This window comes from Diplodia seriata (assembly GCF_021436955.1).
Source record: "Diplodia seriata strain FDS-637 chromosome Unknown scaffold_8, whole genome shotgun sequence".
Taxonomy (NCBI): domain Eukaryota; kingdom Fungi; phylum Ascomycota; class Dothideomycetes; order Botryosphaeriales; family Botryosphaeriaceae; genus Diplodia; species Diplodia seriata.
The window spans coordinates 1,520,180-1,534,611 of NW_027117315.1; the positions used below are offsets into that span (position 1 = coordinate 1,520,180).

The window sequence follows — 14,432 nt, forward strand, 5'->3', positions numbered from 1 at the left end:
AGACGGACCGAGCAAACGCAGCCAGCCCGCACCGAATATTATTGCGACCTTCTGCCGCCCGCAGCAAACGTCTCTGGGAGCTATTGATTCGTAGCTTGTTTGCCATCGCCTCGGTCCGTAGCACGGTGCTTGCGGCTAGCCGTGGCGCACACAGTATAGCGATGCTCCTATAGCAACACCCTCGCTATATGGGCTGAATGGGCAGTCCGACGGCGATTACATTACCGGTTACGGTAAGATACAGGCAGCGCGAGGGTGGCTGATCGGCAGGGCGCGGGAGCTTGCTGATGAAACGATGCAAGGCTTGCCTGCCGAACCTACTGTCGAGCCAGGGGCCTTTCAGTAGTCTTCGCGAGCCTCCCGCTTCAAACTTCGGCGAGGATGATGCTCACGCCTCATGCGAGCTCGAAACGGAGCCATGGGTGCCTCGCAAACGCTCTGGCGACGGTCATGACTTAACACACCGCGCATTGCCGACCTGCTAGGTAGGGTTTTCCCGCCTTGGGCGCCGTTCCGGAGCCAGCGTCCCGCTCCCACAGTCTGCGAGACATGCGCTGGAGGCGCCGAGTGTCAGCAGGCGTCAGCAGAGGTTCAGGTGGGCGCCGTGCTTGGGCGTCTGCTGGAACGCGCGCTGCATACTTGGAGCGCACAGCCAAGCTCATCACAGCTGAGCACGCGTTTCACATTTCCCATGCTGTCTGCCCAGGTGACGCTGTTGTATGGGCTACAGCTTGTTGCGTGGCCAGCAGCACAGTGATCGAAAGGGGCTCAAACGGCTGGACAGCTGGCTTAGCTATGTCGAAGTCGATGTTTCAGCAGCTCAAAGGGTAAATGTGCAGTAGTTGGATGACAGGGCCCTCCATGACGATCTCGCAGTCGCCTGTGGGATATTCGCTCGGTTCTTCACTGGTCGACCGCCGTGCTTTATTCACTGAAACCTCGTGTCGTTGAGCGCAAGCAATTGCGACCGCCTGCACCGCCGCCCGGAGGATGTGCAAGTGATCGTCAAATGCTCCACGCAACATCGACGAACCGCGACCGCAGTCACAGCACAATCACGATGAAACAAGAGGCAATATGGACCGGCCACGTACGGGGGTCCACGTGGAGGATTCATCCCCGCCGTAGCCTTTCAATACAGGGAAAGCAGCTGCATTCGGACCTACAACACTTCATTCGCCAATGACGTATGTGCAGCCCGTGTCGCCAACCCAGACCTCGTGGATACGCTTTGCGTCGACATCAAGGCGGGCGCCAGGACCGAATGTCTCCTTTGTGGGGCTCTGGTCCTTGGGATAGGTGATGGTGAGCTCGCCGTCGACGATCAGATGGGTAGTCAGGCCGTTATGCGAGTGCGGCGGATAGTGGGCGTTTCTGGCCTAGGGTGAGCCACCGGGCCTTCAGCTGGCAGACAGCCGTCGCTTCACTTACGGGCCATCAGACCAGGTGAACACGTGGCGGAAGCCCCAGCCGCGGACCTCCTTCTCGGCTTCTCTTTGGCTTTTCGCGGGCATGGTAGTCGTGTGGGTGTGTGCAAAGCTGTGGAGCGCAAGGACTCGAGGATGTGTCGGATTAGTGAAAGCTGCTTCTTCATCGTCCACGATGAGGGGTTCCGTCTCTGGGAGACCCTGGATGACGTACGTCGACCGTACCGTTGAGCCGTCGGCACGCTCCTTCCCTCAGCTGCGCGGCGCTAGCCAATCGCGGCGCCCGCCCGCAACGCCTGGCAGCTGCGCTTGGCCCTGCGGTTCGCATGCATGCCTTGTTTGCGCTCGTGGCTGCTCCTGCTGGCGGCCAACATGGACCGCAGCGTCAGTCGGGGCTGTGCATCCATTTGGACGCGGCGGCCTGGACGGCAAGAGCGAGGCGGGCCCGTTTGCGCGCTCGAGCGGCCGAGATCATCAGCCCTCCGACATGAAACCCCGTGGGTCAAAAACGTCCGCCTGTGCCTGGTCGTGCCTTATCCTCTTCGAGCCTTTCCTCTGACTCGCTCGCCCCAGAGCCCGTCTTTCTCCCTAGCTCGGGACACGTGAGCCTCCGCGACGCTCTTCTGGCGGTCTGTTCCAGAGGCGCCAGGACTCATCAAGCGAGCGCTGCCTCAGCTGGGCTTCTCAAGCGAGTATCGCCTCAGGACGCCCCCTCCGCGCCGCTGCTTCACCAGAACAACCGCACCACCCATCATGGCGACCGATCTCGCTACAACCGTCCCCCAGGCTGCAGAGGGTCGTGCCGGCCCGGAGCCTGAATCCGTGACCAATACCCCCGCTCAGGCTGGTGGCGGTACCGCCAGCTACACTATCAAAAACGCCCAGAAGATCGACAGGTTGAACGCAACCCTTTCAGGCCACATCGAGAAGATATACAAACAGCTGGAGAAGGAGTACGAAGTGTCCAACAAGATTGGCCTCTGCAACTTCTTGATCAATGGCCAATCCCACCCTGCCGGCGCTCTTCCCATCCAGGAGGAAAAATTGACCGTCGATTCTCTCAAGAGCTACTTCCAATCCCACCACGTGAATGCCTTGGGTGCACCCGAGCCCCTTGATCTCAGCTGGCCAATCTCCAACTACTTCATCTCGTCGAGCCACAACACTTATCTGACCGGCCACCAGCTCTACGGCGAGTCAAGCACGGACGCTTACAAGAATGTAAGCGCATGAAGCGGCCGTGAATCTCCGACCATGCTAAGCTCCAGTAGGTTCTGCTTCGGGGTTGCCGTTGCGTCGAGGTTGACGTGTGGGATGGCGACGCCCCGTCGGACTCGGAGGACTCCAGTAGCAGTAGCGACTCTGAACCCGAGAAAGATGGCAAGGCGGGCAAGACGCGCCGCTTGAAGGACCGCTTGAAGGCTAAGCTCGGGAAGAAGAGCTCCGCGAAGAGCGAACCCAAGAAAGAGAAGGAGACTCCTTCTGTGGCGAGCATGGATGGTGCTTGCCAAAGCCAGAGCGAGAGGCCGAGGCCCTGGAGAGCCAACTCAACCCGTGCTGAGCCAAAGGTCTACCACGGTATGGGTATCCCTGACTGTCTTTCCGCAGGAATACTTGCTAATACTTGGACTGCCAAGGCTATACTGCTACTTCTGACATCTCCTTCCGCTCTGTCTGTGAGACCATCCGGGATTACGCCTTCGTGACCTCGTGAGTACCAGAACTTGCAGGCGGTTCTCAACAAGTCTACTAGTACTGACTGGCTGTAGGGAGCTTCCTGTCATCATCAGCTTCGAAGTGCATACCAGTGCTGAGCAACAGGAAATCATGGTTGAGATCATGAATGAGACATGGAAGGAATTCCTTGTCGATCATCCACCGGAGGATCAAGCGAGTCCAGCTAGCCTCGAACTACCTCCTCTGGAGAAGCTTCTGCGCAAAATCCTGATCAAGGTCAAGTACGCGCCTCCCACGAAGCCAGGTGAGACCACACCACCGCAGGAGTCTGAACCCACGACACCTTCTGAGTCAGAGGAGGATGCCACTATTTCTGCTGCAGCAACTGAGCAGCCCAAGCCTGCAAAGAGCAAGATCTGTCAAAATCTTAGCCGGCTCGGCGTATACGCCTGGGCCATACGCTTCCAGAACTTGAACCAGCCGGGTAAGAGCTGCTCCCGCTCACCTCTCGACTCTCCTAATAAACGTACTGTGCAGAGGCTCAATATCCTGCCCACATTTTTTCGTTGTCCGAAGGTCGTCTAATGGAAGTCCACCAGCACTCGCCTGCAGAGCTCTTCCAACACAACAAGGTACGCACAATTCTTTGAACTTGCCTCTTCGTATACGTATGTGGGGTGGCTGACACTACGTAAAGAAACATATGATGCGTGCTTACCCCAAGGGCACTCGTGTTTCATCTTCCAACCTCGACGCACCCGTATTCTGGAGGCAAGGTGTACAAATTGTTGCATTGAACTGGCAGCGTTGGGACGAAGCAATGATGCTTAATGAAGGCATGTTTGCGGGTACCGCCGGATGGGTCCTTAAACCAGAGGGATACCGCAGCACTTCTCAGGCAGTGAAGCACCCGCACGCACTCACGTATGGCACGCTTGACTTGACGATCGAGGTCCTCTGCGGCCAGGACGTGCCGCTGCCTCCAGATGAGAGCAAGGCGAAGAGCTTCCATCCATACGTGAAATGCGAGCTGCATGTTGAGAAGCCCGAGGAGCGTCTTGGCGAACCCATCCCCGGTGGTAGTAAGAGCAAGGAAGGCGAATACAAGCAACGCTCAAAGACCGTGAAGGGCCAGGATCCAGACTTCGCTGGAGAGGTCCTGCGCTTTGAAGGTGTGCCCGGTGTCACGCCAGAACTGAGCTTCGTCAGGTGAGTCCGTTTACATCCTGTTGTTTCCTACCAGACCCTCGCTTTTGTTGCACACCAGCCTCATATTTCTGCGTGTCACCGTGCACAAATGTCATACTGTGCACCGCACGGCAGTCTCTTCCAGCTGCACTTCGCCATCCGCTCAGGAAACAGTAGCGGATGGATGCATCCGCAAGCCCCACCAGTCCACCCCTGTACCCCCGTACCCAAAGTCACACCCTTTTCTTGCCGATCAGTCTCTTCCATGAACGTCACATGAAGAATCATTCGACAACAGGCCTTAGCAGCTAACACGCTTTTCCTGCAGATTCAAAGTCATGGACGACGAATTCGGCCGCGACGACCTGGCCGCTTGGGCCTGCTTCCGGCTCGATCGACTGCAGACGGGCTTCCGCCTCATCCACCTGTTCGATGCCGGAGGCGTGCAGAGCAAGGGAGTGCTGCTGGTGCGTGTGACCAAGAACTTCGTCGACGAGACACCTCCGCCTTCGAAGAAGGAGGAAAGTTTGGATGCGGTAGTGGAGGAGGTGAAGAAGTTGCAGGCGTAGGCGACTGTTGTAAGGACAACGAGTATGGTTGCGAGACGGGGCAGGAAGGTGCTGGCGTTGTCGACTTGCTACCTGTGTTTCTGGTCTCATCACTCAACCAGTTTCCACCGCTGCCCCCGATATCGGGGGTAGGGGGATGCGAATTGGTGAGGGAGATGGGATTGGGAATGGGCGGTGAGTTGCATTTACATTGTACGAGCTATGGAACCAGAGACGTCATGTCATACAGATTCATGCATAGGGCGCGCGGCTGTCAGAATAGCAGTTCCTGGTCAGGTTAAACTTTTTGTTTTTCCGTCTTTTACTTTCGGCCCCGGGATTGTGAAGCATTATGCCTGTAGCTTCAAATTGCGTCTCACTTCGGTTTTTAGGAAAGAGACAGGACTAGAAGGAAGTAAATGACTCTTGATCACCCAAGATTTACATTAGACTTTTGTCATTCAGCTATGAACGCGAATGGAAGACATCAGGCTGAGGTGCTCATGATGGGATGCAAGGAGATCATCATATCTTGCTCGCTCGCATGCCCATTTGCCTGTTTCTGGGGCTGTCGTGATGTAATGAGACCCGTCACTTTTGGGTTCTTGTAACGTCGTTGCTGGAACATTTTTGCTGTTCCCGAACTGCCCGTGGTAGGGCGGCGTGAAAGAAAGAGCGGGAAAGAAAAAAAAATGCGAACGCATCGTAGCAACTTCATTGGCCAAGGCCAGTCGAGACAACCTCGCCGGAGACACGATCGCGTGTAGGTGTATCTCTCCGTCGTCATTTCAAAGCTTCCTGCCTCACGCGATCTCCCGTTTTGCCATCCGATCGGAGCATTAAACGCACAGCCGGCACCATTGATTCCACGGCAAGACCCACACACCCCAGGTGCTGCGGCGCCGGCCACTACTGCACGTACCCGGAAGGGTCTAAGGAGGCTACTAGCGCCACGCCGTATGCAACTCCCCCGTTTCCAGCAGTTGTTCCTTTTCCTTCCGTTTCGTTGTTCCACCCACTAGAAATGACCCTTTCTCCCGTCGAAGCAAAAAGCAATGAAACCCCCAAGCGTTTCGGAGCCGCAACGATGTCTGTGTAACGAGTGCGTTGGTTTTGCGGGGTGAGAAGCACGGGAATGCAAGACAGGAAGGCGGACGAGGCGGTGAGGGATAGAACTAATCAGGTCAGAATAGCATGTGAGGCTTTCAATGGTCATTGTCGAAGAGGGGAGGAAAGAAGCAGATGGGCTGAGGTGGCTGATGTACGCATGCCGTGTAACACGAACTAAGGTCCCCGGGATGAGCCGATTAGCCCGCTGCAAAGCTGTGAGAAGCGATATCGGTTTCGAGATGACAACGATAAGCTAATTGTAGACCTCATATCCGTCCTCCGTTGCCTCTGAACAGATCGAGGTTCATGAGGACGAGAAAAAATCGGTAAGAACGAGAGCACCGCCTGTGGATCTGATCATGGAAAGGAAACAAGATGCCAAAGAAAAAAGGGGGCTTTTGATGCAGCAGCGGCAACGACTACTTTCGTCATGCCAAAGAATGTATGACGCACGCTGCTTCATGTAGCATCTCATGATGCGGGTGTGTGGTACGGGCCGGTGAGTCGAATGGGGACGCGCTCGCATTGGCGTACATAATCAAGGCGGATGCACACGTAATCAGTAAGCCGAGATCTCCTGGCAGCAAACGGCGAGCCTGCATTGAGCAAGGCTTGCCAGAGGCATGAGAAAGTGCTTCTTTGCCCTGCCTCCTGGTACAATCACAACCGAAGCAGATAGACCATCCTTTCGAGAAGGCAAACAGTCAAAATGCGAGGCGCTGCCCATTGGTCTAAGCGAGCTCTTCTGAGCGTTTGCTGCAACAACTATGTTGGTGGAGGATTTAGCTGAGGTGTGTCACCGAAACGGCCTTTTCGATGAGGCTAGCAGAGGAACGCGCCGTTGAGGCAGATTAACGATGCTGAGGCTTGCCTTACGGTCCCGCAGCCGGAATCAGGTAAATGATGAGCCCCACCTCGTCCGCCAGCAAAACATACGTGCACCCGTCCACTCTGGGAAAGCGTGACAGCGGCGGACCTGCGTAAGCAACGCATGCAGTGCAGTTTTCCTTTTTCCCCTTCCTCCGACTTCCACATTGCCCACGTACATACCGCCTTTTCTTGAAAGTCCACCATGTCAACGGCCCCTACCAGGTGTTTAATCTCCATTAATCTTATCGGTGAAACGTGGCTTGATTCCCGGATGATGGGATATGTGTTGCCTGGTCGTGACCTGGCCTCCACCATTGGCCTCCGAGTGCGAATACACAAGGAAATACAAGCGATACGGCAGCGTGCATATATTTCCGGCGAAGCTACCTGGCCGGCTCTAGTCGCGCGAATGACTTCCGTGAAGATCGACCAGGGCAGGCAGTGGCGCGATGGCGAGCGGCAGCATAGACCAACAGCAGCCTTCACCCACTGGCGAGTGTCACATTCTGGCTGACTAGAAAGAGGCAGTACGGATGGCTGCAGCAGTAGTGGAAACGTCCCTTGTTGCCTTGAGCCCCGATTACAGCCTAGTAGCCGCATCGCTCGGTCGGCCACCGTTGAGTTTCAGTGGGACAGGACAACGGCAATTGCTTGCACTCGGAGATATTTAGAGTTTTCGTGAAAGGTTATGGTACCCAGCCCAGTTGTACCTGTCAGCCCCGATGTAGAATGCCCGAAGCATACCCAGGCGAATGGAAGAGGCCAGTCGAGGGCCGTAGAGGCTACTCTGTGGGCCAGCAAAGCGCCAGGCCATGGATACTGCATATCCAATCCCTGGAGATGCGGCAAGCAGTGGCCAAGGAGCGTGGGCATGGAATGAGAGGGCTCGCTCAGACGTCTTCATTGGACTGGAGGCTTGTCTGTGAGCATCATCCTCCCTGGAAGCACTGAACATGCATCAACCCAGCTGCGCGATCAAGCAACGTATTCTGTCTTGCCCTCTTCTTACGCTCGTCGGCCCACAAGTGATCAGCCAATGCTCTAGGTATCGGAGACAATTAACGGCAGGCTGGGAGTCGGTCGAGAGTAGCGCATAGAACATGTTCTTGGCGAGTAATGGTCAGCATGCCAGCTACTGGCTCGTCGGTTTGAGCCGAATGGTCAAAGTCAGTTCCTGGGCCCAAAGCGCCGCCTCCCGCGAGTCGAAGCCGATGATGGAAGGTATTACGAAACGTCCCTTAGGTGAGCGGTTGAACAAGAGCCGGCGGCTGCGGACGCGATCCCACAGTTGACACCGCATTCCGGGTCACCATCCCTGGGCACCATCCCGTCGGGGCCGGGAAATTGGACGAGGAAGGTGGGAATCGGCTGACATGGCAAGTAGTCGACACACTGAATCCGCAAGACCCCGGATGCTTGACTCGCGGCGCACAAGCGGGCCGGTGGACGTTGTCCTGGTCGCGATTGCGGGTACGGGTCATGGGCGCGGCTGCAAGAAAACTGGAGACGACGTCAGCAGCGCGATGGCGGACGAGACGCGCGTTGCTTTTCTGCGACGGCTTATGGAGCAGCGGGGGCAAAAGCAAGCAGCCTGGCGGGCAGCGGACGGCGTCTGGCAGCAGATGCGCGTGCAGGCTGGCGGCGAGATCGTGGCTTCGCCGCGTGGCGGGGCATCGGGCTCTGGAGCGCTAGTGGGTTCGGGAGCGGATCCCGGCCGGGGCTGCGGCTTCCTGGAGGCTGGAGGCTGGAGGAGCCCGGAGCTGCCAATGCCTCTCCTCCGCTGACGGGCGGCTGGAGAGGCCCGTTGCAAAAGGCGTACCGGGCCGCCGAGGCGCAAGAGGCGGTGAGGTGCGAGCCGGCGCCGCGCAGCTGAACGGCGCTGCCGGACTCGCAGATGGTCGCCGGGCGCCGGTGGTGCGGGCGGCTGCGTCGGCGGCGCTGGCAATTGAATTGGTGCGACTGGGGCACGGCGGAGAGGGCGAATGTTGGTATCGCCAGGTCGACCGTGGTGGTCAGTGTTAGTGTTCAACGCTCCCGGCAGCCGCAACCGGGTCCGGCGCCGCGGCGGCTACCTCCCGCCTAGTAATGCTGCGTCGCCACTTCCACTTCTCGAGGACCCTCTTTCGGCGCAGGGGTCACGGCAGCGCGCCTGGATTTTGCTGTACCACGCTGGATCTCGCTGGGGTTGCGCGGCGGCGGCGGCATCGCAGCGCGCGCCAGATGCCGCCCACGCCAGAGCCCCAGCAGCCCAGGCAGTCAGCCCTACCGCTCGCTTAACCACGACCCAGCGCGCGACGTCAGCGCTGGAGCGCGCTGCCAGCCGCCTCGCAGCGTGTTCCTGATCAACCGGGCGCGGGCCAGGGCGGCTGGCGTAGCGCCGTTGCTTGTTGCGTAACTGCTGCGCCAGTAGGGCCGCTTGGCTGCTGCATGCGATAGCTCATATCAGCCCGGATTTGCATCCGCGAGACGGCCGAGGGAATACAGTGACCATCGCAGAACCTAAAACACGCGCGGGTCGGCCTAGCGCCAGCCCTGCTCCAGGGTGACAATGTGACCAGTACGTCCTCCTCCCCACCGCTGCTCGCCGCGGCCGCCGGCAGCAGTAAATCTCCGAGTCAGAGTCAGAGCCCGCTGATCTGTACCACCCTCCAGCGCCGAACCCCCGTCTGAGTCGCCGCCGTCCCGGTCGAGCTGCCAGAGCACGGTTTCGACGCTGCTTCCACAGATGCCGATCGACGCCAGGTCCCAGCCGGAAGGTTCTGGGATCACAAGTGACGAGCTAAATCCAACCCAGCAAATGAGCTTCCCCTGGCCCCGATGCTCCTCCCAAACCCCACCCGCCAGTCTGTCCTCCAAAGCCTCCGCGAAATGGAGCCTCACGAGCATCCCTGCCACGGCTGAGCCCCCTGTGGGCCCGCGTCTTCCAGAAGCTACGGCCCACGCGAGCCTGGCAAGCTTCCCAGCAAATATGACCAGGGAGACGCGGGTCAGGCGTCCCCAACAGTCCTGACATCGTCCCGAGAATCCCAATTGCTCCAATGCCCCAAGCTTCGTTAGTCTCAGGCACGGCGGCCCTCGTCGGATCGCGCTGCCTGATCATTGGCTTCCACCTTGCCGGCTCCACACGGTACGATTGTACCACCTACGGGCCGCTCCATGCATCGTTTGATGCTATCCTGTGGGATCCAGCGTCAAGACCGACTTTCAATGTGAGCAGCTCTCACAAAGTCGACAGAGTTAGCGCCTTGTGCCTCGTCATGCCGGAGCTCTGGTAACCTCTTCCTGGGCAATCGCGAGCAACGAAAGCGAACTGGCGGTCGACGAAGCATATAAATACCTTGTCGGACCTCCTCGCCATCGTATCCGCCATCACAGCCAGCTCACTCATTCCCGCCGTCTACTCCAACTTCCAATCTTCGTCACCGCCATCCCACAATGTCTTTCAACCAGTTCAACAACATCCGCCGCCATGAGATCCTCGAGCGTCTGGGAATCGAGCAGCTTCCCGCCCTGATGCCCGGCCAGGAACACCCCGACGTTGAGCCCGAAGAGCGCCGCCCTGAAGTTCCTCTTGTCATGCTCCCGGTGAGCAACTCCTCGCCTCTACCGTCTTTTGCTGCTGTGCTTACTGGCGGTGACTAGGTTCCTGGCAGGAAATGCCCTTCGTGCCTTGCCAAGGGAGAAACTGTTTGGGTCATCCCCGGCAAATGCTGCCCTGCGTGCGGCACCCCTGTCAACTAATGGACGATTGACTTCCAGTGAGTATGATTTGCAAGCCTTGGCCGTGTTCAAGACTGACCAATTGCTCTCCTGCAGTTGACCTCGGAGTTCTACGGATGGCGTTCTTCTGGTCCGAAATTGGCCTTCATTGGAGTGAACGGAGTTTCGACGGATTCGCGCGGGAGTCCGGCACCATACTGTACCGTTTCCTTCTAGCCCACCAACGGAAGTGGCATTTGCAGGCGCACAGCCTTTGGTGGATCGGCGCTCAAAAGTTGTTTTGATTTCCTTCCCGGTTAATGGCGCGAATCATGGTGGATGGATGGTTGATCCGGGCGTGCTTCAATCAAAGGAAAATCGGAGTAACAGGATATGCAGAACGATTCCCAACTGTTCGAGTGGACTTGCCATTGCCTCGGGTAATTGATGATTACTACAACCGTCTCTTGACACCGCACATTCCGTGAAACCTTGATCTTTTTGGATATGTGTCGCGTGCTGTAGGACAATAGAGACTTTTCTGCCGCTGAAACTTTATCGTCTTGAATTGCTCCGCCTTTGTGTAGCTAGTCAATGCGCCTGGGGCATTAGTGCGTCAGCCACTGTGCAGTCGGGGTATCAGTTCCGCACCCATTGCTGCACGCTGTGCTGTTGTCCATACTTTTGGAGTCACCAATGGCTAGTTGTGAACGTGACAGAAGCCGGAGCAAGGGTATCCAAGAAACTTTTTGTGACTTCAGGTTTGTCATTGTCCATATGGCAGGGCTTGCCTTAAACGCTTGATACTGTGCTTGAAAGGCTTGTCCTTACCAGAGACTTAGGGGTATCAATTGGAATGGTCCGGAGTACTCCGTGTACCGAAGGTGATTGCCCATTGTCCAAGTTTGGCGGAAGAGGCGGCTGTGGCGTTTTGTAACCAATGTGCTCATTCCTCCGCTTCGCCTTCTTCCCACCACAGGGTGGGGCCAAGGCCTGCTTGCGCCATTGAGGCCTACGGGTATCAGCAGATCCTGTCTGTAGTAGCAGGGTACGCCACTTACGATGATACGATATGGCGATTTCCTCTCCGTTGGAGTGTCATCTGTGGTGGGGGCTTGCGGCGACTGATCGGTCCAGATCTCGGCTTCGACTCTAAAGCGCACAGTCTCCTCGAGATCGAAGAACAGCTCGTCACCTTGCTCGGTGACCCAGACCCAAACGTGTTCGGCGCCAACGCTAAAGAAGCGGGGTGCGGTGTAAGCGCCGGTGAAGTCGATAGTAGCCGGGTGGCGGACCAGTGAGGAGCGGCAACTTACTACTTCACGCCCTCGAACAGGTTAACGGGTCCAGGGACAAAGATGTCGTCAAAGAACTCCAACGCGACTATTCTAATGTCAGCAACGGCCGTCATGTGAGCCTAATTTTGGAGGGAAACATGCTCTTTATGCCTTCCTGGTCAGACCCGCTGATCTTTCCCTCGATGATTTCGCCCTTGAAGGGGCGAAACACGACCAGCCTGAATTCGACTGTGTAGGAAGACTTAGCTACAGCGGAATGATGTAGGCTTGACGGGACTGGTGCAGGAGCGTTGTACCATTGACGTTGACAATTCCAGTACCATGGCCAATGAGACCTTCGGAGGACTTGAGAATGTCGCGAAGGCAGATGCACAAGCCGACCTCCTGTATGACCTGCGGGCAGCACTGCATTAGTGAATCTGCCGGAGCGACGGGCCACGTGGGCGGACTGACTTTATTGGCGTATTTGGCGTGGATTGCATCCTTGATGGCTTGGATGCTAGACTTCTCAAACTCCTCGGGTTTGATCTGGATCAAATCCGAGATGGTGGTCTGCAGGACGTCAGCAGCGGGCACAGCATTCGATCGGGCGTGCATACAGTCAAGAACATGGCCGCGCTTTTGGAGGTGGGTAGTGCGGCATGCAACCGGTGAGGAAGTGGAAGAAACGAGGGTTAGAGCAGAGAGAGAAGTGCCGGATAAGCGAGGGCCAGACCGGGCGCGCGAGCAGCCCTACTCCAGATTTGGCCGACACTGTGGCAGGTGGAGGAAAAGGTCGTGGGCGCGGGCAACGAAACCTTCACCGCCTTCGGCCTTGGCAAGATTTCATCATACCTAGGTGCCCATCCCGGTCTTTTTTTCGCCGACGCGACGCGACCCCGGCCATCTGCTCCAACACTTTGCGCGCCTCGCTACGCCAACTGTCTGCCAACAATGGCCGGCTTCTCTTTCCCACCACCTCCTCCGCCTCCGCCCAAGGCGACATCCCAGGATGCAAGCTCTGCGACGAATCAGACACAACCTGGTGGCTACGGACAGCGCCCGAGCAGGGGTGGAGGAGACAGAGGCCGCGGTCGTGGGAGAGGACGAGGCAGCCAAAATCGCGGCGGTTTTGGCAGAGGAGGTGCCGCTAACAACCATGCCGCTATGAATTACCCCCCGCAGTTTAGTCGCCCTCGGCCGCAGCAGCACCTCTCTCCCCAGCAAAATGTGCCCGCCGGCGCACCCTCATTCAACATAGGAACTCTGCCTGCCGGTGGACACATCAATCCGGCATTCATAAATCCAACTCTCCCTACGGCCCAGTCGTGGTTCTCCCAAGTTCCACCAAGTCAGACCCTAGGGCATAGACCGCCTGCGCCGACCGCATCGAGCCCGTTCCACCCGCCCTCAACCACACGGCCCACAAACAAGCCAAGGGTTCAGGCTGCCCCCTCTGTGCCGAGTTTTGGGTTTGCCCTTCCCACAACACAACCACAAGCCTTGCTCAATGGCAGCGCAGTGGGGACAAAGCCTAAAAAGAGGAAGGCGAATGTGCTCGGTCTCACTCCTCGTGGCGACATGCGTGAGGATAGCGAAGAGGATGATGTCGATGAGGAGGCCAAGTTTAAAAGTACCGGTGGAGCGTCAGTCATTTACACTCCCTTATTGCTGCGTATTGAGATGGCACTAATCTGCACAGTCTTCAATTCGAGTACAAAGGACGATCTTCTACCCTGAAAAGTGCTGAAGACATTGCTGCCTGGATCGAGGAACGGAGGAAACGGTTTCCTACAAAGGAGCGCATTGCACAGAGACAAAAGGAGGAGGAAGAGAGAGGGCGTGCAAGAAAGGAGGCCGAGGCCGATAGGAAATCAAGGTACCCACAGAAGGAGAAGGATACTAAGAAAAGGAAGCGTAAGGATGATGACGTGCAGGATAAAGCCGTTAGGAAGGCAGAGAAGCTCCGTGAGAAGCTAAGGAAAGCCGAGGAAGCGATAGCGAAGGCAAAGGCAAAGCTGGAGAGTAGGGATACAAACGAGGAAGTGCCAAAGAAAAACCTCGGCATCGACTATGGCAGCGATAACAGCACTGAGCAGAGCGGTGACCAAGATTCAATGTCACTTGCGGAGAGCTCATCTGAAGTCTCAACGGACTCTGACTCGGACTCGGACAGCTCGTCATCTTCCGGTGGTTCGAGTGATGGTGACGCGCCTCCGGAGGAGGAATCGTCAGCCAAGCGGCCGATGAAGGTCCATCTGCCCAACCGAAAAGCCCCTCAAGCCGCACCCACACGCCCTCGTCGAGACAAGGACAGCGAAGTACCCAAGAGGGTGACATTGCGTGAGAGGGTAAGTCTGGACCGTTCTCCGCCTTATTGGTATGGCTGCTAATCGAAGCAGATGGCAGCGCAAGAGCATCGGCAAGATGCAGAAGTTGTCCTGCGATTTGTTAAAATGCTTGGTGAAAAGGGCATGTTGGACTAAACCTACCGCCAAACGGCGCTAATTTCCATGAGCTTAACGCTTCCAATTTGGAAGCGTCAAGGCCCGGGCTGTGTTTTAGAAGCCTGTGTATATTTTTAGTGTATATAGATTTGAATGTGTCGGAGATTGCCTGGACCCTTCCCACACCAA

At 57.1% G+C, this 14,432-nt stretch overlaps 5 protein-coding genes across 5 annotated transcripts; 3 read left to right on the top strand and 2 right to left on the bottom strand.

Annotated features, from left to right (window-relative positions):
- Positions 1 to 1,172: 1,172 nt before the first annotated feature.
- Positions 1,173 to 1,514, bottom strand: SLS55_008060 (uncharacterized protein; the record flags this gene model as incomplete). Its single annotated transcript, XM_066779475.1, has 2 exons — positions 1,173 to 1,374; positions 1,432 to 1,514. The coding sequence occupies 2 exons, from the start codon at positions 1,512 to 1,514 to the stop codon at positions 1,173 to 1,175; spliced, it is 285 nt and encodes a 94-aa protein (XP_066630279.1).
- A 666-nt stretch (positions 1,515 to 2,180) lies between these two features.
- Positions 2,181 to 4,861, top strand: SLS55_008061 (uncharacterized protein; the record flags this gene model as incomplete). Its single annotated transcript, XM_066779476.1, has 7 exons — positions 2,181 to 2,648; positions 2,699 to 3,005; positions 3,065 to 3,137; positions 3,197 to 3,630; positions 3,681 to 3,736; positions 3,802 to 4,313; positions 4,621 to 4,861. The coding sequence occupies 7 exons, from the start codon at positions 2,181 to 2,183 to the stop codon at positions 4,859 to 4,861; spliced, it is 2,091 nt and encodes a 696-aa protein (XP_066630280.1).
- Positions 4,862 to 10,255: 5,394 nt separating this feature from the next.
- SLS55_008062 (uncharacterized protein) lies at positions 10,256 to 10,561 on the top strand (the record flags this gene model as incomplete). Its single annotated transcript, XM_066779477.1, has 2 exons — positions 10,256 to 10,405; positions 10,463 to 10,561. The coding sequence occupies 2 exons, from the start codon at positions 10,256 to 10,258 to the stop codon at positions 10,559 to 10,561; spliced, it is 249 nt and encodes an 82-aa protein (XP_066630281.1).
- A 904-nt stretch (positions 10,562 to 11,465) lies between these two features.
- rpc25 (DNA-directed RNA polymerase III complex subunit Rpc25) lies at positions 11,466 to 12,428 on the bottom strand (the record flags this gene model as incomplete). The annotated part of the gene is made up of 5 exons (XM_066779478.1): positions 11,466 to 11,531; positions 11,581 to 11,755; positions 11,836 to 11,902; positions 12,114 to 12,369; positions 12,417 to 12,428. 5 exons carry the CDS (start codon positions 12,426 to 12,428, stop codon positions 11,466 to 11,468), a joined length of 576 nt encoding a protein of 191 aa, XP_066630282.1.
- Positions 12,429 to 13,377: 949 nt separating this feature from the next.
- SLS55_008064 (uncharacterized protein) lies at positions 13,378 to 14,189 on the top strand (the record flags this gene model as incomplete). The annotated part of the gene is made up of 2 exons (XM_066779479.1): positions 13,378 to 13,381; positions 13,519 to 14,189. The coding sequence occupies 2 exons, from the start codon at positions 13,378 to 13,380 to the stop codon at positions 14,187 to 14,189; spliced, it is 675 nt and encodes a 224-aa protein (XP_066630283.1).
- Positions 14,190 to 14,432: the final 243 nt, after the last annotated feature.